The sequence below is a fragment of the Saccopteryx leptura genome, chromosome 7, assembly GCF_036850995.1.
Source record: "Saccopteryx leptura isolate mSacLep1 chromosome 7, mSacLep1_pri_phased_curated, whole genome shotgun sequence".
Lineage (NCBI taxonomy): Eukaryota > Metazoa > Chordata > Mammalia > Chiroptera > Emballonuridae > Saccopteryx > Saccopteryx leptura.
The window spans coordinates 68,440,934-68,464,644 of record NC_089509.1 but is presented as its reverse complement, the minus strand read 5'-3'; the positions used below and the strand labels follow the sequence as shown (position 1 = coordinate 68,464,644).

General features: G+C 36.6%; 1 protein-coding gene across 1 annotated transcript in view; it reads right to left on the bottom strand.

Annotated features, from left to right (window-relative positions):
• The window catches only part of PPP1R1C (protein phosphatase 1 regulatory inhibitor subunit 1C), a 141,169-nt gene that overhangs the window by 49,684 nt on the left and 67,774 nt on the right, over nt 1-23,711 (bottom strand). Inside the window, exons 3-4 of the mRNA XM_066345979.1 lie at nt 18,810-18,847; nt 16,330-16,390 (exon numbers count right to left, since the gene is read on the bottom strand). Coding sequence (XP_066202076.1) covers nt 16,330-16,390; nt 18,810-18,847 — 99 coding nt within the window. The remainder of the gene's footprint in view (nt 1-16,329; nt 16,391-18,809; nt 18,848-23,711) is intronic.

The window sequence follows — 23,711 nt, the reverse complement described above, 5'->3', positions numbered from 1 at the left end:
AGGCTGCTTTTTATCTTATCTGTTTTGAAATTATTTTTTAAAGATTTTATTTACCCATTTTAGAGAGGAGAGAAAGAGAGAGGGAGAGAGAGAGGGAGAGAGAGAGGGAGAGAAAGAGAGAGAGGGAGAGAGAGAGAAGGGGGGAGAAGCAGAAAGAATCAACTCCCATATGTGCCTTGACCAGGCAAGCCCAGGGTCTTGAACTAGTGACCTCAGTGTTCCAGGTCGATGATTTATGCACTGCGCCACTACAGGTCAGGCAATTTTATCTCATCTTAAAGTAAAAGAGCCTAATACATGGTCTGGTAGATAACAAGCATTTTATAAATGTTTGTAGAATGAGTGAGTGACCAAATAAATGAGAGAATAAAATCCACACCTGGAATTATATATATATGGCTAAATTAAGTCATTCAATTAACATTTTTAAAGCAGAAATATTATTCCCTCATTGATTCAGCACTTACTAAAAGCCTTCTGCAATTAAAATAGAAGCCAAATATGAATACTCCTAGAAGACAAAGAAGACATTGGCCCTCTCCTCTAAGAATTCAATTTATTTAAAAGGGATGACAGACACACAGTGGGTGGGCAGGTGGGGGTGCAGAGCAAAACACAATTTTTGGGAAATTGGTTATTTTAAGCAAGTTATTTTTAAGACATGAAAGACTCGGGAAAATTCTTTGACATTCCCCCTAAATGCTTAAAAGAAGTTAGAGGACCTGCTCCAGGAAGGGAGATATCATCATAAAGAACTATAGTTTAACATGAACAAGTGTGTTATGGATACTGAGGAACCTATCAAGGCCCATTTAATTTGGAACTCTCTGTGTCCGGTTGGTAAGATGGCCTAGTTAACATGTGTTTCCAAACAGTTGCTTTGCCATCTGCATGTAAATTGCCTGTCTGATTTTGAAGTTTCAAACTACAACTCACCCACACCCTTGTCCTTAGCTCATGATGACATATAAACCTCAACTCCCAGATTAGTTCCAGGGTGCCCTGTTCTTATGGAACCACCATATGTACATATATATTAAATTTAGTAATTTTCCCCTGTTAACCTGTCTCATGTTAATTTTATTAAATTCTTCATCCAGAAGAATTTAGAAGACTAAGAGAAAAATTCTTTATCTCCCCCACAACACAAAGACATACGTATAATAAACTCCAAGTCTCACAGTAGCACAGCTCAAGGGATTTACACAAAGAAAGGACCTCAATTTAAATTTGGACAGAGAAAGGGCCTCTATTTAAATAATGCTGTAGGACAAATGTGCAGGCTAGAGAAGAAATGTTATTTTCAAAGAACTAAATACAATTCAGCTTGCTGTGTCATGAAATAAAAGGAGGCTGGGGCAGGAGGTGAGGCTAGACAGATATGAGGGGACCAGATTGTAATCAGCCCAGCACATTATTTCCAGGGCCTTATTTTAAAGGAATTGGTGCACAGTTGAAGGGCTGTAAAACAAAGAGACACTGGGTCAGATTTGTGTGGTTGGCTGTCAGGGTAGTGGGAAGGCTGATTGGAGAGAGACAAGATTAAGGGCAAGCTTGGTTTGAGCACAAAGTTTTTATTACATATAGGTCTATATGGTCAGTTTAATATACAAAAATATTTTAAAAATGAAGGTACTGAGCATTTTATAGAAACTATGGTATAAAATATCTTGTAAAAATTTTTCATTAAGTTATGAGGTTGAAGGATCTTTGGATTTCAAAGGGCAAACAGCATAGAGGGATAAACAGAAAATAAAGAGCCCTAATGCTATTTCAATAGGAAAGAAAAGAAGAAAAAAAAAAGGCTCATGTCACAATTTAACCTTGTAGAGTTGTAAAGGAGAGTGGCATTTAACATAAAAACTCTATTCTTCTGTGAGCTTCAATTTCCTTTAAAATAAGATATCCTACTTAACTCTAGATATTCATTTGTGAAAAAAATTACACAAAACACATTGCTTTTGTTGAAGCATTACACAAATATAAGGTAATATAAACATTACTTTTTCTAATCTCGAATTTAAGTAAACCAAGCAGCCATTCTCCAAGAAGGCTGTATACCTATTACTAATTCTGTATCTATAAAGGGGCAATACATATCTCATCCCAGCAATCGGGAAAACCGTATTAAAGGTAGGGAGGCAAGACCATAAAGACAACATCTGCCTAGGCTATTAGGCATTGTTTTTTTCTTTCTGGAACTCCCATTAGCATTAATAAGAGTGGAGTATGTACATCTTAACATGGTAATAGAGTAGCGTTACCCCTCCTAGGCACTAACAGATATGATGCACATACATTTCTGCAGAGCAAGAGAGAGATTTTTCTATTTTTAATAACTATATACTGATGCAACCATATATTTTACAGTATACTGACTCAAATAGAAATTGAAATTGTACTTTGAAGGCTCCTTGAATAAATGGCTGATTCTAAGATTGGAACAGAAAATATATAAATGAGCCGTAAGTATCTTGTAGTGCCATAAAGTAAGGCTATGCTAAGACAAATAAACAAAAACCCTACAATAATGGGTATGTCAAAGGGACACAAAGTCAAGTGGAAAAGCTCCCAGTAGCCAAAGCTAGAACTACTTGAGCAACAGAATAAAGTAGTATAGGGTTAAATCCCAAAGTGTAAAATAAATATCCATGAGTTCAAACTAATAAAATGATTGAATAAACAGGAGAGAAGAGACAGTTCTCCTGCGTAGAATTCCAAATAATTCATGCAGATACATATCCTTCGAGAAAGTGGAGCATAACTTTCCACCCTTAAACATGAGTTACACATGGTGACTTCTTTCCAAAGAGCACCATATGGAAAGGGGGTAAAAAGAGTAACTCTTTTGTAGAGAATCCTGACAAACACTACCTCAGCCAGGTGATCAAGATCCACATTTACAGTAATAAGTCATGTGGATAGTATATGTCCTTCATAGCACGGGATGGAAAGGTCACTTCACCTCTACAGTCTTTTTACACAAAACCCAAAACTTCAGACTCATCATGAGAAAAACATCAGACAAATACCAAAAGAGAAAAACTCTAGAAAATACCTGCTTAGCACTTCCCCAAACTGTCAAGTTCATCAAGAATAAAAAATGAAAAGCCAGGCAGAGGGAAAAAAAAATCTTATGATCTCACATATATGTGGAATCTAATGAACAAAGTGAACTGAGGAACAGAATAGAGGCAGAGGTGGGGTCACAGGGACCAGAGGGACAGCTGTCAGAGGGAAGGGGGATGAGGGGATGGGATCAGAGTAGGTAAAGGGATTAGTGAAACTATATATACATAACACAGAGATATAGATAACAGGACAGCAAATCCTAGAGGGAAGGGGGGAGGGAGTTAGGGAGAGGGGGGGCAAAGGGGGTATAAAAAGGGACACAGGGATGGGGGTGAGGGAGTTATATTCAGTGAGACACTTGAGTCCATGTAAACACAATAAATTAAAAATTGATACAAATTAAAAAAAAAGAATGATGACAAACTGTCACAACCAAGAGGAGCCAAAAGAGACATGATACTAAATGTAATGTAGTATCCTGGATGGGTTCCTAAAACAGAAAAAGGTGAAACTAAACAAATACAAATGAAATATGGACTTCAGTTAATAGTAAAATATCAATATTGACTTATTAATGGTAACAAATATACCATACTAATATATAATATAATCACTGGAGAAACGGACTGCAGGGCATATGCAAACTCTCTATACCATTGGTTTTCAGCCTTTTTATACTTGGAGACCAGTGAAAATAGGAAAATTATTTTGGAGACCAGTAAGGAAGAAATCACCCTGACCATAAGCAAATTCAACTAAGATCATTGAGTCTATAATATTCATACAACATTAGGGTGGTTGACTCTTTCATGGGCTTGCATGAAATTTCTGGCGGACAGATCCACAGACCAGCAGATAAAAAACACTGTTCTACACTATCATCAACATGATTTGTTTATTCTTTTGATAAAACTAAACTTCTAAAATTTAAAGTTTATTTGTAAAAGTATTATTTGAGCTGTTTTAAAAATAATATTATTAAGAGTGAAGACAAAGTTGTGAACCAGACACAAAGACAAAGTTCACAACCAGAACTAAATGTAATCAAATATATGAATTTTCCAAATGCTTCAGAGCATGATGTCTACATAGTCCATTAGTGGGACCTATTTAGATTTTGCATGGCAGCAAAGATCTTTATGATGATCCTTGTAAGATTTAACTGTCTACAGTATGTGTCATTTTAAATGCTTTGCAAGTTATTATAAGCAGGAGGATTAGAAATGGTGAGCTGTGTATTCCACTTTTCCATGACGACTTATTGTACTCTGCAGACACAGGTGTAAACATGACTGCTCCTTCTGTGATCTGAAAGTGGCATCACTCCCTTGCCCTCCAGGACTAGTGTGTTTCCTCACATCTCCTGATAACTGTGCCAAATCCTTACTCAAAGATTTATGGTGAGCTCTACCTGTCGGCTTGCATGTTGCTTTGTCCAGATGAGTCTTCCAGAGGGCGGGGACTTCATCTCTGCAGCCACACCAGTCCACTGCAGCACTGGGCACACAGTGGAGAATCACTTGTGATTTGTAGCAGTATATTATTTTACGCAACTGAATTTTACTAATTGCATGTTAGGGAAAGACTTAAAGACACTGTTTAAACCAAATACAGAAGTTCATCTCTTCCCCTGCTTCCAAGGTAGGAAGCAATTTTAAAAATTGTATATTATTTATACAGAGTGATGCAAATTTAAAAGACTAATTTTGAAATAGGTAAATGCATAGACATATGAATGGAACTATATTAACAAATAATGGTCTCTATTTTAAAATGTAAGTGGCCAGAGGCGGATTTAACAGTGGGCACACCAGGCATGCACTCTGGGCCCCGACTTCTGAGGGGCCCCGCAAAACCACAACTTTACACTTTTTTCTAATATAAGGGGCCCAATATTTTTTTCTGTGCCCGGGGCCTCAACCAACCTTAATCCACCTCTGTAAGTGGCACTACATGTGATTAAGTTTCTTGTCTCAAATTTCAAATTTGCGATTTAATTCATCTCAAGATCCTGTAGCCATTTCAGCCTAATAATCCTTGAAAACTATATAAAATATCAAATCCACTCTTACTTGCTGACATTTTCTTCTCATTTCACCTTCAATGTTTATCTTAAAATAAAATGACCTCTTAGTGACTTTCAAGAAGGTACCTTCATTCTCAGACCAGGTCTCCAAACTGGCCCTGCCTTCTGCATTCAAAGATTGGAGGAAAGATGAACATCAAATTCAGTGGAAGAAATTAAACAGAAGTGAAGGAAGTAAATCTGGAAACAGAAGCATGTTTTTTTTTTTTAATGACTACAATTTGTATATATTTAGAATGTTCTTTGTTATCTAAAAGTCTGTTAAAATGTGTCTCCAGTTGATAAATAAGCCCCACCCTACACAGTAAATAAACTGAGCCAGTACAAACAAACAAAAAGGACATGATTTAGAGGGGCAAATGTGATGACCTGGAGAACACCCAATGAGAGAAACATTTAAAAAAAGAATGCAATGTGGAGAAGGCCTAATGAGAAGCCAAGAGATCTTTCTACCTGCTCTCCTTGATTTCAACTTTCGATGTATAAAGAGTGATGGTAACAAGCTGGTCTATTCCTTTTGAATATATATATATTCACACACACACACACACACATACACATATATACATATATACATATATTATACACAATTATAGGAGGCTTAAATTCAGAAAGAGTAAAATGGTCAGAATTTGATATAATCATTAATCTACTTACATTGTTTAATTACAGGCTGAATTTATGTGACATGATTTCCTGCTTATCTCTCTGGATAGAAATATTTATTGTAAAATTTTTAGTATCCCCAAATTCACCAATAAGCATCATTTTGTTCCTAATTTTTTTTTGAAAAAGAAGATTTATTTATTCAAACATCAACACTTCTGAAAGGGCTATTAGTTATCTGGGAAGTAAGGGACACTGTGTCGGAGGGGAGGGGTCAGGTGAAATGAAGCCAAAGCCAGATTCTGTTAAAACAGAAGTGACAGAGAAAAGATTAAAGCCACAAATCCACCTGAGGCTGGTGCACATAAAGGTGAAGTACATGTTGCCAGGCTTGGTAATCTACATTCTTATCAGAACCAGGCACCTCTAAACCTGAATTCTCAATTCCCCCTGGAATGACAGCAAAGCTCCATCAGATATTTCATTCTCCTTCAAGTCCTTTCATTCTTCCTTGGTCTCTCCCCCAGGCTTCTGCCTCCATTCTGCCAGGTTCAGTGGAAATGCAGGAGTGGATTGCCAGGGTTTAAATAATATTTAAATTATTTCCTACTTATTGTCTGCCTGTTCTAACCATTCTCTCCACATACGCATTTTTTTCCCTACAGCAATCCTGGGTGGTAGGTATCATCTTCTTTTTTACGGATGAAAGAAGAGAGCAAGTTAAACTTGCTGACTTACTGAGGTAGAAAAGCTAATAAGTGGTGATGCTGAGGTTTGAACCCTGATCATTTGCCCCTCATAGTCTATAGTTGTTTTATGTCAGTTCTCTTGAAATCATGTTCATAGCCTTCCCTGATTTGAACATTATCCTTCATTTAATATTACAAGTCACATCCTTGCCACTGTCCACTTCTTACTGGACCAGTTAAAATTTTTCCAGTTTAAACAACCTCCTTGGGTTGTTTCTTCTTTGAATTTATTGCTTTATTATGAAAAGAAGCTAAATGGAGATAAAATATATAGATCATAACTATCCTTGAAGAAAAAAATGTAGAAGTTACAATGCTACAAGCATTCAAAGAACAACCTCTGAACACAGAAGTAGCTAAACTGTCCTGTTAAAGAAATGATGAAGAATGAGACGAAGAAAATGCTTTTCAGAAGTACAAGAAAAAAATATGACTTGCTATGCATTTAAGAATGGTAACGTAATATGAAGAGGCTGTGCTATACAAAGCCATTTTCCAATCAGCAGCTTTGTTTCATGTTCAGATTTTCTTTCAAATCAATAGCACTTGCTCTGCTTCCCTCAACTTGAAGGCAAATGCATTCCAGTAAAACAACATAAACACAAAATGAGGGTGGAAATGAGTCAGTCATTTCCTGTTCCAAGATTAAAACCTACTTTACTCTTCTGAAAACATGCTACAAGCTATCCAACAATAATTTAATTGACTGTTCTGTAAATTACAGGGCTGACCACCACATAAACACCAGGGAAGTGCACATGGGTATTCAGAAGTCAACTATCATTTTTTTGATAACCTTCAGAACTTTCTACTTATATAATTATAAAGCACTATACTGGAGAAATGAGTAGTGGGGAAGTGAGTCTGTTTTCTTTTTCTTTTTTTAAGAGAGAGGAAAAGAGAAGAGAGAGAGAGAGAGAAAGAGATAAGCATCAACTCATTGTTCCATTTAGTTGTGCATTGATTGCTTCTCGCACATGCCTTAACAGAGGCATCAAACTGGTGACCTCATGGTCTAGCTGGAGACTTCAGCTCAAGCCAGCAACCTCAATGTTCCAGGTCAACACTCTCTTCACCATGCCACCACGGGTCAAGTACTATTTTTCATTCTGTTTTCTATGCAAAGCAACTTCTGTCATTTTATACTAATATACATCATAAATTTATGACTCATTTGTTTAGATGAAAAATATGCTCAGCACAAGATATCTGAAAGACAACAATGTATCTAACAAGAGCATTCATAATATCCTCTGGATTTAAGGGATAAGATCCCATATAATATGTTTAATTGATAACTGGTTAAATGGTGGCATTTGTGGAGATCAATGTCAACTAGAGGGAGATGTGTGTTGCAGGTCCCTCTCTGCCCTTTTCTATTTGTTATGTTTATTACACATGTGGATCAAAATACCAAAGACAAGGTATCTTATCCATGAATAGGTAACACACCTGAGATAATAGAGAACAGAATAGATAATAGAATCATGATACAAAATATGTCATGTTCACGTGAAAGCTGCATTTTAACAAGAGGGAAAAATTGTTTTTTGGTTAAAAAAACAATTTGTAAAGGGGGGATGCAAGTTAAGCAATGTGTCTTAAAAACAATACATAAAAAGACTTAAAAGTTTTGAATTTATAGTAAGCTCATTATTTGTCACCAATGTATATGGCTGCCAGAAAAAGTTAATATGATTTTGGGTTGCATTAATAGAATTAAATGATCTGGGATGAAGGAGGTGACAGGCTTAATTGAAGTCAACACTCTGGTCTAGTCAGACCACACCTTAAATATTAGGTTAGTTTTGAATGATGTACTTCTAGAATAACATAGGCAAAGATGGGCTTATTAGGAGATCAAGTCTGACACAATAGAATACTACTTGGCTGTAAAAAGGGAAATCTTACCTTTTGTGACAGCACGGATGGACTTGGAGAGTTTTATGCTGAGTGAAATAAGCAAGTCAGAGAAAGACAACTACCATATGATCTCACTTATATGTGGAATCTAATGAACAAGATAAATCTATGAACAAAATAGAAAAAGAGGCATGGATATATGGAACAGACTGACAGTTGTCAGAGAGGTAGAAAACTAGATAAAAGAAGGTGAAGGGATTAACCAAAAAACATATAGATAACACATAGCTACAGACAATAGTGAGGTGATAGCTGGAGAGGAAGCGGGTTGAGGGATAGATGGAAGTGGGAAAAATGAGGGGAAATAGGGATAGGAAGAGACTTTGCTTAGAACAAAGGACACAGGATGCAATATGCCAATGAGGTTTTAGTGAGTTGTACACTTGAAACTTGTATGGTTTTGGAAACCAATGTAATCCCAATAAATTTAATTTTTTTAAAAAGAATGAGTATGAAAGGACTAACTAGAAAGCATAATCAACTTCTAGATATTCAACCTGGAGAGAAGAAATTTAAGAATGAGGCAAGAACTTGATAGATGTCTTGAAATGCGTAAATAGTTGTCATTTTAAAATTTGCCACAAATAGCAACATGTTATAGAACAAGAATCCAAGATTACAGTTTATAGGTACTGTATTTGAGAGGAGCTCTTTCTAATAGATTAGAGAGAAGGTGGCTTTCCTACAAAAATAATTCATTCACCAACACCAGTGTTGAGTATATTTTTTAAATTTATTTAAATATATGTGTAAGCATGGTTTATGTCTCAAGCATAGGTTAAACCCTGAAGATATGGTAGAGGGCAAAATAGACAGTCATTGCTGCCAAAATGATCACTCACATAGATAATTTCTGGTCTAGCCAGAGAGACAGACACTAAAAAATTAGACATTGTGGGCTATGTGGATAGAGTATTGGTGGGCATGTGGATATCCCCAGTTCAATTCCTGGTCAGAGAAGACATGAAAAGTGACCATCTTCTTCTCTTCCCCTCTCTCTCCCCTTTGTCTTTCTCTTCCCCTCGTGCAGCCAGTGATTCAGATGGTTCAAGAGTTGGCCCCAGACACTGAGGATAGCTCGGTTGGCCTGAGCATCAGCTCCAGACAGGGGTTGCTGGATGAATCTCAGTTGGGGTGCATGTGGGCGTCTGTCTCTCTATATCCCTCCTCTCACTTAAAAAAATTTAGACATTGTGATTATTTGCAGTGAAAGAACTATAGGGAATTTATAGCTATCACTGGGAGTATAGCTATAGAGAATTTAGAATGGAAAGTTAGGAAAGGCTCCTTTCAGAAATTGACCTTTAAGGGAAGGTCCTGAATAACGAGTAGGAATTAGCCAAATAAAGGCATGATGACAAGAAGTAGTAGGCCAGGAAAAACATCCTAGGGGTAGGGAGAAATGTGCAAGTTCTCCCCAGATAGACAAAGAGATTGGTGCATCCTGCAGCTGGCAAAACACTAACATGGCTGTGACCTAGTGGGTGTGGGGACTTAGTAAGCTTTCAAAATTTTGCTCTGGAACAGAGATTTTATCTAATAGTAATGAGGAGTTATTAAAGAGTTTGAACTGGAAGGTAGTATAAGCATTTTTGTGTGCTAAAAGTCCACTTTGTAAATAATCCGATATCATCATTTCTTATGACAGAGTAGTATTCCATAGTATATATGTACCAAAGCTTGTACCAAATGATGACATTGGATCATTTACAATAACATGGATGGACCTTGATAACATTATACTGAGTGAAATAAGTAAATCAGAAAAAAACTAAGAACTGTATGATTCCATACATAGATGGGACATAAAATTGAGACTCAGAGACATGGACAAGAATGTGATGGTAACTCGGGGGGGGAGAAGAGAGAAGAAAACCGGATAGAAGGTGACAGAAGACAATTTGACTTTGGGTGATGGGTATGCAACATAATCAAATGTCAAAATAATCTGGAGATGTTTTCTCTGAACATATGTACCCTGATTTATCAATGTCACCCCATTAAAATTAATTAAAAATATTAGATACTTTAAAAAAAAAGTCCACTTTGGCTACAGTGTAGAAAATTAATAGGAGGTAAAAAGAGAAAAACTAGGAGAGAGTAACCAATTAGATTTGGGCAAAGGGATGATTGTGACTCAAAATACGGTGGTGGCCCTGGAGATAGAAGAGGAACGGTGGAGAGATACTGATGGAGTTGAATCCAGAAGAAGAGGAACGGTGGAGAGATACTAATGGAGTTGAATCCAGAAGAAGAGGAATGGTGGAGAGATACTAATGGAGTTGAATCCACAAGACCTGGAAGAGAGCTCCTGGAGACTCCTAGAGCTCAGGAAAACTCTTAGCAAGATGAAAATTCCATTTCCTGAGAAGGGAAAGAGTGGAGGACAAATAAATCTGTTGTGGAAAAGATCAAAGGGTCAGTTTTGAACATGTTAATTTTGATCTTATGATCTCTTTGATCTCCATGAGATATCTACCTATGACACAAGAAAGACATGTTAGGTAGGTGATTAGATAGTTGAGTCTTTAGATTTGTGACTGTAGAATCATTTTAAATCTTTCATTATCTGACTCTACCCAGGCCTAATATATTAGAATCTTCAAGAGAACATAACTAATATAATACCTTGAGGTTAAATACTGTGAAAATATTCAGTCATCACTAGAAAGTTGGACCAGTTAAATTTTAAGCTCCCTGACATTGTTGAAATCCCACAAATTTATGAACAGAAAGATGGCCTGAATGAGTATTAAATCTATTATTACTTTTTAGGCATAAATGTGCTGGACAAGCCATGAAACACCCTGAAGAAGGAAAGCCATCTCTAGATGCTTCTATTTACTTTTCTATGTTTGTGTCCAACGGCATTGCCATCTTGGCTGCAAACTAACTGATCCAGGAACCAGGCTCTAGCCAAAGGCAACCACCTAAATGTTCCAGTGGTCTGTGAGATGACCCTTCTTAAGAATACAGTCCAATCTTGCATCATTTTGGATGGTAACTAATTTACCAAATCAGATTTTATCTTTGAACAGAGGAGAGGGGAGAGGGAAAAAGTATGCCAGAAGAACAAAAGCATGTAAATAGTAGGAGCACAAAAGCTAAGGGAAAACCTGGCAGAACAAGAAGCAAAGAGAAACAGAAGTAGTCACAGGTATGACAATTAGTAGAACAAAGCTCAAGAGATAACTGCTTCTGATCCAATGACAATGTGGCTGGATTCCCCAGTTCATTACAGTTGAATACAAATAGTATTTATTAAGTACCTACTAAGTGCCTGGCATGGTTTTAGGTGCTAGGCATATGCAAATGAACAAAACTGTTGTCACAGACACCTCATCTAGGTACATCATATTGAGTGCCATGGAAAAAAATAAAGCCGTGTGTAAGAACATAGACAGTGAAGATGGAGGGGCAATTACCAGGAAAAGGAGGTGTTATAATAAACATAAAATCAAATTAACATAAAATGTAAAAAGGAAACTAAGAGTGAGTTAGGTGTAACCAGTCACACCCTTTTGAGATAACTCCATACGTTCCAACTGCATGTGAGAATTAATGTGATTGACTATATTTTATGGAAAAGCCCACTAAGTAAGACCCAATTGCCAAGGTGTAACAGGTTTACTCCCTTTTCTGAAAACTCCATCTTTCAACCTTATCGTGACAAGTGGCCAAATCAGATAAAAGTAGCTGGGGCGAAGATCAAGGCAGTCTCCTGAGACTCCAGTGCAGACTCCACATCGCCTACCAAGACCCCTTGGCAACTGCCGCGAAGCACTCTGCCTCTCCAAGCAAGTTCGTTTGGGTCCCCACCAAAGCAAGGACATAGGCTTAGCTGGCCACTTGTCTTAACTGTGAGTGAATTAAAGCCTATGTTATTTAGCTTGCTATGAGTGTCTTTGCCTATTCAATTGACTCCTAATTACTTTCATTTTATGTCATGAATTACCTAATGAACCCAGCTATAACTTAATTATAACCAACTAAATAGTTCATCATGGCAGGAGACCTCTCTGAGGAGGTAACATTAGCTGCGCCATCTCTCAGGCCACAGGGTAAAAAGCATTCCACGAAGAAAAAAATTGAAAGTACAAGTGCTTTAAAATGCAAGTCTGTTTGGCATGTTTAAAAACAGCAAAGAAGTCCATAATGATGAATGTCAATGAATAAGGGCAGCAGGAAAGGAAATGAGGTGAGAGAGGGAGGCCAATGCAACTCATTCAGGGACCTGTAAACCATGGTTGAAGTCTTCCTTTTAATCTGAATGTAACAGAGAGTCACTGAGGATTTTTTTTTTTTTTTTTGTATTTTTCTGAAGCTGGAAACGGGGAGAGACAGTCAGACAGACTCCCTCATGCGCCCGACCGGGATCCACCCGGCATGCCCACCAGGGGCGACGCTCTCCCCACCAGGGGGCGATGCTCTGCAGCGACCAGAGCCACTCTAGCACCTGGGGCAGAGGCCAAGGAGCCATCCCCAGCGCCCGGGGCCATCTTTGCTCCAATGGAGCTTTACGCTGCAGGAGGGGAAGAGAGAGACAGAGAGGAAGGGGGGGGGCTGGAGAAGCAAATGGGCGCTTCTCCTATGTGCCCTGGCCGGGAATCGAACCTGGGTCCCCCGCACGCCAGGCCGACGCTCTACCGCTGAGCCAATCACCAGGGCCTCACTGAGGATTTTGTTCAAGGGGATGGCATGGTCACATTTGTGAGTTAGAGTAATTTACTCTGGCTTTTATACAGAGATTGTAGAGGCGCAAAAGTGAAATCAGGCAGACCAGTAAGAAAGCTATTCCAGAAGCCCAGGCAAAAAAGAATGGTGGCTTGCACAAAGTAGTGACAGTGAAAAATACAGCAACTAGTTAGGTAAGGAATGCATTTTGAATTAGAGCTAATAAGTATAGACCATGGGTTGGGGAAAGGAGAAGTACCTAAGGTTACACAAAGGTTTTTGTTTTCAACAAAATACAATTTCAATACAATTTACTAGAAGGAAAAAAAAATAAAAGTGACAAGAAGTTTGGTTTTGGATATATTAAATTTGAGAAACCTAATAACATTCAAGGGCAGAAATTTGGTACCTAATTGGAAATGGGAGTCTGAATTTCAAGAGATATGTTAGAACCGCAAATATAAATTAGAGCGTCATCGCCTGACCAGGCGGTGGCGCAGTGGATAGAGTGTCGAACTGGGAGGCAGAGGACCCGGGTTCAAAACCCGAGGTCACTGGCTTGAACACGGGCTCACCAGCTTGAGCAAGGGGTCACTGGCTTGAGCATGGGATTATAGACATGACCCCATGGTTGCTGGCTTTAGTCCAAAAGTAGCTAGCTTGAGCAAGGGGCTACTCGCTCTGCTGTAGCCACCCCACCCCCCACCCCATCAAGGCACATATGAGAAAGCAATCAATGAACAACTAAGGAGCTGCAGTGAAGAATTGATGCTTCTCATCTCTCTCACTTCCTGCCTGTCTGTTCCTATCTGTCCCTCTCTCTGACAATCTCTCTCTCTCTCTCTGTAAATAAATAAATAGATAAATAAATAAATAAATAAATTTGAGAGTCATCAGCATATCCGTCCTGATAGTGTGCCTATTAAAAGTTCTTCCTCTTCGCTACTGCTCCCCTGCACCTTCATATAAAATCCTCGTTATGAGAGGCTGGACATATCTCTGACCTGAAACCTGGCGGATCCGTCAGAACCATAACAATTTAAAGAGGGAAAAATATAAGTGATAGGAGAACTACCTGTCAAGTTCTCATTTGATTCTGAATATAACAGGAAGTCACTGAAGATTTTGATTAAGGGGATGGCATGATCACATTTGTGAGTTAGAGCAATTTACTCTGAAAAGGTCTCATATCCAGGCAGAATACAGAGTGGGAAATTTTATTTCCATTACTTGAAATGGCATAGGTGGGATGTAGTATCTTTTCCTGCTATTTTGGCATCTGTAGCCTATAACTTTTCATAACTTAATAAGAGAGGAGAATAAAGGAGTCTTGCTAATTTATTTTTGTTTTGTTTTACTAAGTAATTACTCACTGGGTCCTCCATAAATACTTAGTTGGCCGTTTGGTCCAAGTGATATTTTTTTTCAGAACACTTAATCATCTCTGTTGCTGCTTTGCCATCTCAGCAAATGTTTTCTTACACTCAATAATTGCATGTTCCAATGCAATTTGAAGAAGTATACATTTCAGAGCAATTGGTTTATTGCATTTAGCATCTCAGTAACATTTCCTTTGCTTATTCATCTTTCTTATGGTTGAAATTTTGCAATGTGTACCCTATGTTACCATTGCTTAATTTTGTCTTGAAATGTTTATTTCTTGTTCTTCAGACAGGTGGACTAAATAAAACACGTGGATTTAGCTTTCTCTTCTCTTCCATCAGAAACAAGGCACTTACCTAAGTATTTACTAGTCATAAATGAGGGTCTTTCTAAGTGGCTTCTGATAACACCCTGATAGTCTCCTGAAAGAATTACTTTGCTTTCTCAAGCCTTTAACTCACTACCAAAAATAAATATCACTGGATGACCATCTTGGAGGGCTTAACAGGAGTAAGATTTTACATGAAAATATGCTATATGAATTAAATTTTCTAAATGTTAGAACCCTACATTCTTATGATATCTGAGAGCTAGATATAATGAAAACCATAAGCCCTTGGGGCCTTGGTTTTAAAAAATCCCTTTAAAAATAGTACTATTATTTTCTGAGGACATGAGAACAGTATTACTTTATTTAGTCAAGCTAACCAAAAATAGAACAGAGGAAATCATTAAATGAGTGAACATATATCTCATTGTTGCCCATTCATGCCAAAACCAATATATCTTGAAAGTACATGATGACTTACAATAAGGAAACTATCTCCAAAATGATACATATTATCTTCAGAGGAAAATGTCTGATAGTCTCAATAATTACCCTGGCATAAACTACAATGCTGGATTATTTACTACCGTCTCATGAACAAGCAAAAATGGTGTTTTATAACTACACAGGAAGAAAGTTTATTGAAAGTAGCTCTTAATGTCTTCATTTATAGCCCACTTCCCTGAAAAGGCCCCAAATCTAGAGAGGATACAGAGTGGAAAATTTCACTCTCAATTTAGACATCTCTCCAGACTCCAGAGGAAGATGCTCAGCTGGCCTCTCCTGTAGTTGAAACCAAGCTGGATAAACCTCTGGGCCAGTGGCCCAAGCGCCAGGCAGGAACATGAGCTACTACTGGATTGGACACACTCTGCCTTATGTCAGGAACATTTTGGTGAGAGAAATAAAAGAAGCCTTTCCTGGAATAGATGCTAGTCAAAATTTTGATACACTTAGATGTTCTTTTAGCAGTTCCAATTTTGGGAGAAACTCTGGGAAAAAGTCAGAATCTGAGTTAGCGTTCTTAGTTGTTATTCCAACAGCTGTTATATGTAGAGCTAAGAGTTGTTTGATCGGGTTCTTAGAACTGCTCCTGACACCCGGCCATGAGACAACACTTTACATTAAATATTCCCAAAATTCTTGGTTTAAGCCAAGAAAAAAATAATCATCTGTCAGTATTAGCATTAGTCATTAAGGATTCTAGAAAAATATCTTCAAGGAAAATATGTGAAGAAGTGTTAAAGAGAAACCTTTCTCATTGTTTTTTAAAAATATGAATTTTCAGAGAGATTCTGAGCCTTTGTAGTTACCCCTTCTTCAACCATCTATTTCACTGTTGATGAAACCAAGTTTTAAATTGATAATCTTACTAAAATTTACATTACTAAATTGTAGAGCTGAGACTAGGTCTAGCTTAGTACCAAGCATATGGTCCTTGAGAACAGACAGCCTGCCAGCTGTGGCCTCAACACTCTCAACAACCCGAAGCAGCACCTGTACAGTACCTTTCATGGTGGGTGGTGTGTACACACTCTGCTTCCTTTGTTTAGGGGATGCGTTCTGTGACTGTGGATAAAAAGGAAAAGTCTTATATTTAGATCAAAAGACAATGCCATCAGCCCTGTGAGGGAAATAAACACTGTGCTGTATTTCAAAGAGTTGGTGATTTCCCCAGCATGAAATACAACTCTAATCAATAAGAAATTATATACATGTTCACTAATATGCAATCTTAAAAGATATATGAATCTATGGGGTATATTTTATCATATAACTCCTCATCCATTGCAGTCTTAAAATTGCTTTTAATTTTTTCACCTAGAGAGAGAGAGAGAGAGAGAGAGAAACAAACACGAATCCTTTCCACTTGAAAGCAGAGCAAAGGGGTCGGGGTAAATATATTCCAAAAGCTACGTCCATGGGATAATTTTCCTGTTCATAGGATTGTCAAATGGTTCTACTTGGAATTACAATGTAAAAAAAATACTTATTTTATGTTGAAAAGATAAATCCTTTTCTAACAAAACTGCTATTTAACACTCTTCCCTATGCACACCGATCAGAAGTTCTTTTTCTCAGATGTCCCTTTAACAAAGCAGGGGTTATGGACCCCAAAGTCCCACCCAGTTGACTTGAGTCCTGCAAAATTTACCTACAGTCAGCCCTTCATATAAGCAGATTCAGTCAACTACTTAAGGAAAGAAGTATTTCAATCCACAGTGGGGAATCTGGAGTTTGGAAACTGAGACTGGGAATGAGAAAATACTACTTTCAATTCACAGTTGGTTGAATCTGTGTACGCAAAACCCATGGACTGAAAGGGCCAACTGTATTTATTGAAGAAAAACCGCATATAAGTGGACCAGCACAGTTCATACCCACACTGTGTATGTATAAATATAAATAGTACATATATATATAAGTATATATATATATATATATATATATATATATATATATATATATATATATGGTCTATTCTCAAAGCAGATTATGTCAAAGACTCCTTTATAATAGTGTGTCAATTTGTATTTTGATATGCCAAAGGTAAAGGTTTTAGCATCTGGAGCAATCACTTTTGCTTTGCTCAAGGATAAGTAGTTAAAATATACTTTGGAAGATTTATTCTAGGTTTTTCATGTATATTAGGAAGAACATAATGTATAGTCTAAAAAACTCTAAAAACTGTTTCAGAAAGTTGTAAATGAAAATTAAGGCATGTTTCTGGTACATACTAAAGCTTAATTGTCCTCATAGCATCATCCAGATGTTGGTGTTTACCTGATGCGAAACATTCTATTAAAAAGTGAAAAATTTCATTGGTTAATAAAAGTGTAAGGTACCAATAAATTTTACTTATTAAAATTCAATAAATTAATAAACTTAATAAAATATTTTAAAATATTTTGTCACTGCAAGATATATTTGAATTGAAATATTAAAAATAGAAATTTATTAAAGCTAAAATCTATTGGAAATAAAGGAAAAAATATTAAAAAATAATGATGTTTTAATAATAATTTATTTAGCAAATTAAATAAATCTTAAGTAAATACTAGTAATATTTATAAAAAGTAAAAAGATTCAAACAGGTAATTGTTACATTCATATCAACCAAGTAAATGGTACAAGCAAACTTCTCCAGAATAGAATGTTTTGGTACCAGTCCATTATGCACAAGTGCAGGCAGGGCGACTCTACATTAGTGTAAACATGTGGATGACTGATATTTCTGGTGTACTTCTACTGTATTTGGTCATACCTTGTTGATTTTAAAAGCAATCTCTTCCAGGATTTTTTTTATACATATAATTTTACATACATATTTAAAAGTCAAGTAGAAAATTAACTCTTCAGAAAAGTTTGGGTGTTTTTTTGTAACAGTAGTAAAACTGAAGTAATAAAAACTATACTTATGTGAGAGTTTAGTTTCCAAAACATTTCCATACATAACAGTCTCATTAAATTTGCTATATGTGTACTTATGCAGCCATTGAAACTGATTACTAAGTCTGCATGCAACTTATTACATATTTGTTTTAATTTGGGGTGCAAGTTTACTGACTTCCTTGTATTTTATGTGTTCTCTATTACCAGTTCCGCTAGCCTCCTCCAGTTCCTGTTCTCTATCTAAACTCCTACATGTGTATTTGGAGACTCTGGCCTTATCATCTACTCTTGCCTCCACACAACAGAACCCCCAAGGTGCCTGTCCGCCATGCATTAGCTCCAGAATTCCATCATTGGCTGTCTGCAGCCTGTGATAGTCATCGGTCAGCAGTCACCAAATTGAAATTATAATACCACTTCTTGCCACTAAAACATGGTTTACTTTAGAACTTTTTTAAAGGGTTTGCATTTCATAGGTAACCTACAGGCAGAGGCTGAATGGCACATTTTTTGTATGTTCAGTTAGAAAAAGAGAACTAAATAGTTTTACATCACAGTTGAATATCTATTTATAAGAAATTATAAGAAAACTTACCTCTGCCTGTGTGTTGGTCACCCTCTTGTCATCTATTTCTGCAAGAGAAGTAGATGTAATTTATTAGAAAGGTGATATTCTTTCTTATAATATTAATATTTTCAATAACAGTCAAAATGATTTAATAATTGCCTATGCTTTATAACATTTGTGGCTTAGTCTAAAGGCTGAGAAAGAAAGGTGAGTAGAAAGGGGTGGTTTCTTTCTCCCAAAGTTTTTAAAAAGGCAATAAAAAAAATCCCTCCTGAAATCCCAAATTGCCCACCTTTCAGTAGTCCAGAAAGAAGACCAGGGAAATGACCCTTAGAACCACTATTGATGTCATCAACCTAAGGGTTTAAAGGAATAAACAAGCTCCTCTTCTCATGGATTTTGTTGCCACTGTCTATAGACTGTAGTTTGTGGCAAGTTTCCTTTAAGCAGAGCAAACCTCCTTTTTCATTCAGTTCAAGTCCTCTGACACTATGAGAGTCAACACTCTCTGGAAAGAATCAGTTACTTGATCAGAAATATTTCTTATGACAGCTTTAGGGCAACTTCTACATAGTCTGTGTAAAAATGTTGTGAGGAAAGAGAAAGAGGAGAAGAAGGTGTTCACGTGTGCCTTTTTCACAAAGGGAGGACGTTCCGGGCTGGGCTTCTTTCCTACCTCGTCACCTACTTTACATGGATTCTGTTTCTAGGCTTCTAAAGCCACTTGCTATTTCCTGACAGTTAGGTTAGTCCTGAAGCCGAGAGACTGATCCAAAAACTGAATGAGGAGTTCATCAAAGAATATGTGTTTAACTATTGATCTGTATTTATTGACATAAAAATGTGTGCTACGTAGATGAAAACAATTTGGAAATTATATTATGGCATTTTTATTTTATAAAGAATAGATAGAATGTGGATGTAGAGATGATAGAGAAATTCACCCATAAGCAAAGGATTTTTACCAATATGTTAAATATAGTTATCTGGGTAATTGGATAACATATTTTGTCTTATCTTTATCTGTATTGCTTGCTTTTCTTCTTACAGTAAACATGCATTACTTTTATAATAAAAAAATTATATGTATGTATATATACATATATATAGTAAATTTTTCTGTGTATAATACAAAGTTGACCTTCATGTATTAATAAACTAAAATAGCCAAGCAAATAGAATGAATAATATGTATAAATATTGTTTATTTGAATATTATTATCTTGATTACTAGATATAAAAAATTTATGGAACCTTCTAATAATTTTAACTCTTGTATAGGAGAAGGCAGACAAAGAAGGAGACTATTGGTCTCCTATTGGTTGAGGACAGCATTCATGATTGTTTAATGAAATCACTAAAAGTACTTGGCTCTATATCAGTCAGTTATCAATATACTGAATTTAAAGTTCTATCTAGTAATGTGAATTTTTTTGCTATCACCTTTAAGTTAATATCAAATATGATCCACCCTAACAATGCACATGTTATGATCCATTGAATTATTAAATGTCAATGGAATTTCTTAAAATTTTGTTATGCCTTAGCAGCTTTTAATATTGAACTTAGGATTCATAAATTATTGTTTAAGCAACAAAATAAAGTCCAATAATTCAGCTTTGCTTATTTTCTGTCTGATTATGAGACATAACACACACTAAGTGTCTTTCTAAGGTAATTTTGTGGGTTTCACTTATTGTATAATTCAATAAAAAAAGGTTTTAATTCTTGCTGAATTTAATTGACCTAAAGCAACTATTTTTGCCATAAAGACAAGGATCAAGGAAATTCAGCCCTGTGTTCCTGAAACTGAGAAGTGAAAATTACATGGTTTCAAGTCAAAGTAACTCAGACAAAAATACAAGTCAAGTCAAGAATAGACCATGGATGTTTTTGTGATGTAAGTACATTTCCATTTTCCTTAATAGATTGTTATTAAGTTGGGAAGGTTCATGTTTTCTGCCTTCCAACCACCTCATATAAACACATACACACACACACATTCTATGTGCTCATACAACACTAATATACAGGAACCACATACAGACCAAACACAACGTTCTCTCTAATTTGTAACCAAGGAGGTTGTAACTGAAAGAGGAGACCCCAAAAAATATATATGCATACTTCTCCAGCTCTTGATTCTATACAAAAACATTAAAATGAAGTTTATAATATCTTCATGTTTTCTTCAGGGCCTCAACTGTGATTCCCTGGCCAATACCAAAAATATTTAGGAAACCCAAGTTATCAATGAAATGTTAAGAATATATTTCTATCTTCAAATACTGTTTAGATTTCTCATCAAATAAAAAAAATACTATATTTACTAGGATGGGACATAATTAGGAAATATGTGAGAGGTTTGTTAGCTGATCATCCATAATCTAAAATGACAAAAACTCTGAAATAAGCTGTTGTATTTATTTTAGCTTTATCATATATATATATGATATAAAGAAGAAATTCCTTGCTTTGAGAGACAAAAGAAAAGTCTTCTAAGTATAATGTTTCAAATAATATTGTCGTCATTGAAGATGAAGATGGGGACAGAAATGGTCTAGAAAGGTTTGAGCATTGATTAGTTAGAATGCTCTTAAAACGTTTAAACTCATGAAAGGAATAGGACAAACCTAAATCAAAGAAACACAGACAAAAAGTACAAAGCAAGACAAGAATAGATCATGAATTTTATTTATTTTTTTTATATTTACTAATATAAGTACATTTCCATTTTCTGCAATAGGTTGTTATTAAATTGAGAAGGTTATGTGGATATGCACATAAACTACAAACCCAGTTGTCTGATTATTTTAGAAATATCAATGCAATTTCATCAGATTTTGGGAGAACTCTAAAAGTAAGGAAAGCCTAGAGAGTCTTGACTGTAGGTCCAGGAAATTTGTTTCTTGAAGAAAGCACTGGAGAGTGTACATAATTCCTAATATGATTCTTCTACTTTTCTGTCACGACTCTAGACAAGTCACTTAATTTTCATGAACTTGCCATTTTTCCTATATGTAAAATGGGTTTAGAAAAGCATAATAATTCTCTACTTTCCTCATTTTATCCTAAACTTGTTTTTAGGAATGAAGAAATTGAAAAAATGGGAGCAACACTCTCCACTCCTTAACTATGGAGTGCACATAGTGAATATTTTTTTATATTTGTTTATATTTTTCAGTTACAGTTGACATACAACATTATATTAGTTTTAGGTGTACAAGATAGTAATTAGACATTGATGGAATATGAAATGATCATGCAAATCAGTCTAGTACCTATCAGACATCACAGTGAATTCCTTTTAAAGAGTAGAATATGAAAGGGGGCACATAAATACTAATACTTTTTAGTGGAGAAACCTGATAAGCATTATCTCAGCCAGATGATCAAGGTCAACAACAATTGTCATAATTCATGTTAACAGTATGAAAACTTGATGCAGTATGATAAAGATGGCACTTTCCCCTCAGTGATTTGCTTTCTAAAAACCCACAACCTCAGTCTACTCATGAGAAAAAGTCAGACAAATCTGTTTTTGACAGAGACAGAGAGAGAGAGGCAGAGTGAGGGACAGATACGGACAGACAGACAGGATGGGAAAGAGATTAGAAACAACAATTATTCATTGTGGCTCCTTACTTTTGATTGATTACTTTCTCATATATGCCTGGATGGGGATGGGGGGTACAGCAGAATGAGTGACCCCTTGCTCAAGCCAGTGACCTTGGGCTTAAGCCAGAGAACTTAGGCTTCAAGCCAGTGACCTTTGGGCTCAAGCTAGTAACCATGATTCCACGCTCAAGCCAGTGACCCCATGCTCAAGCTGGTGAGCCCATGCTCAAGCCAGATGAGACTGCGCTCAAGACGGTGACCTTTAGGTTTCGAACTTGGGTCCTCCGTGTACCAGTCTGACACTTTATCCACTGCACCACTGCCTGGTCAGGCCAGAAAAATATTAATAGAAAAGTGATGTTGCAAAGATAGTTGAGTAGGAAGCCCCAGGAATAGGTACATCAAGAATAATTGAATTGGAAGAATCTATTTGATATAACAATTTTGGTATTCTAGAGATTGTTGAAGAATTTCAACTTCCAAGGGAAGACTCGGATTGTAAATTTTGATTACTTTTAGTCAATTTTCCTTTCCCTCACTCCCTAGCCCCATGGAAGGCAGCTTACAAGAGAAGCTTGCACGCTTTGTGGGAGCCAGGGTAAATAAAGAGGATCCTGTTCTCCAAATATCAGAAATCTGTGCTCTGATCACTAACTGCTGCTTCTGATACCAGAGGTGAAAGGAGATAAGGGGATGAGCAGCCATTGTTGTTGCACTCCCTCCCCCCATTGTTACAAGTTCTTCAACCTCAGGATGAAATGACTTCTGGGGGATTTGAAGGGTTAGTGCCAGTGGTGGGATTCAGCCTGTTCACACTGGTTTGGCAGAACCAATACCTAACCAGCAAACCAGTTATTAAAATGGCACTTGTAATCAGGGTTCTCTTTAAGGTGGATGCCTGTGCAGCCGCCCAATGTGAAAATCACAAATTTATGTTCATTACTTTTTTTTTTAATGTTCATCTATACAACAGCATATTTTTTTTAATAATTTTATTTTTTAATGGGGTGACATCAATAAATCAGGATACATATATTCAAAGATAACAAGTCCAGGTTATCTTGTCGTTCAATTATGTTGCATACCCATCACCCAAAGTCAGATTGTCCTCTGTCACCTTCTATCTTGTTTTCTTTGTGCCCCTCCCCCTCCCCCTTTCCCTCTCCCTTTCACCCCTCCCCCCCGTAACCACCACACTCTTATCAATGTCTCTTAGTCTCACTTTTATGTCCCAACTACGTATGGAATAATGCAGTTCCTGGTTTTTTCTGATTTACTTATTTCGCTTCGTATCATGTTATCAAGATCCCA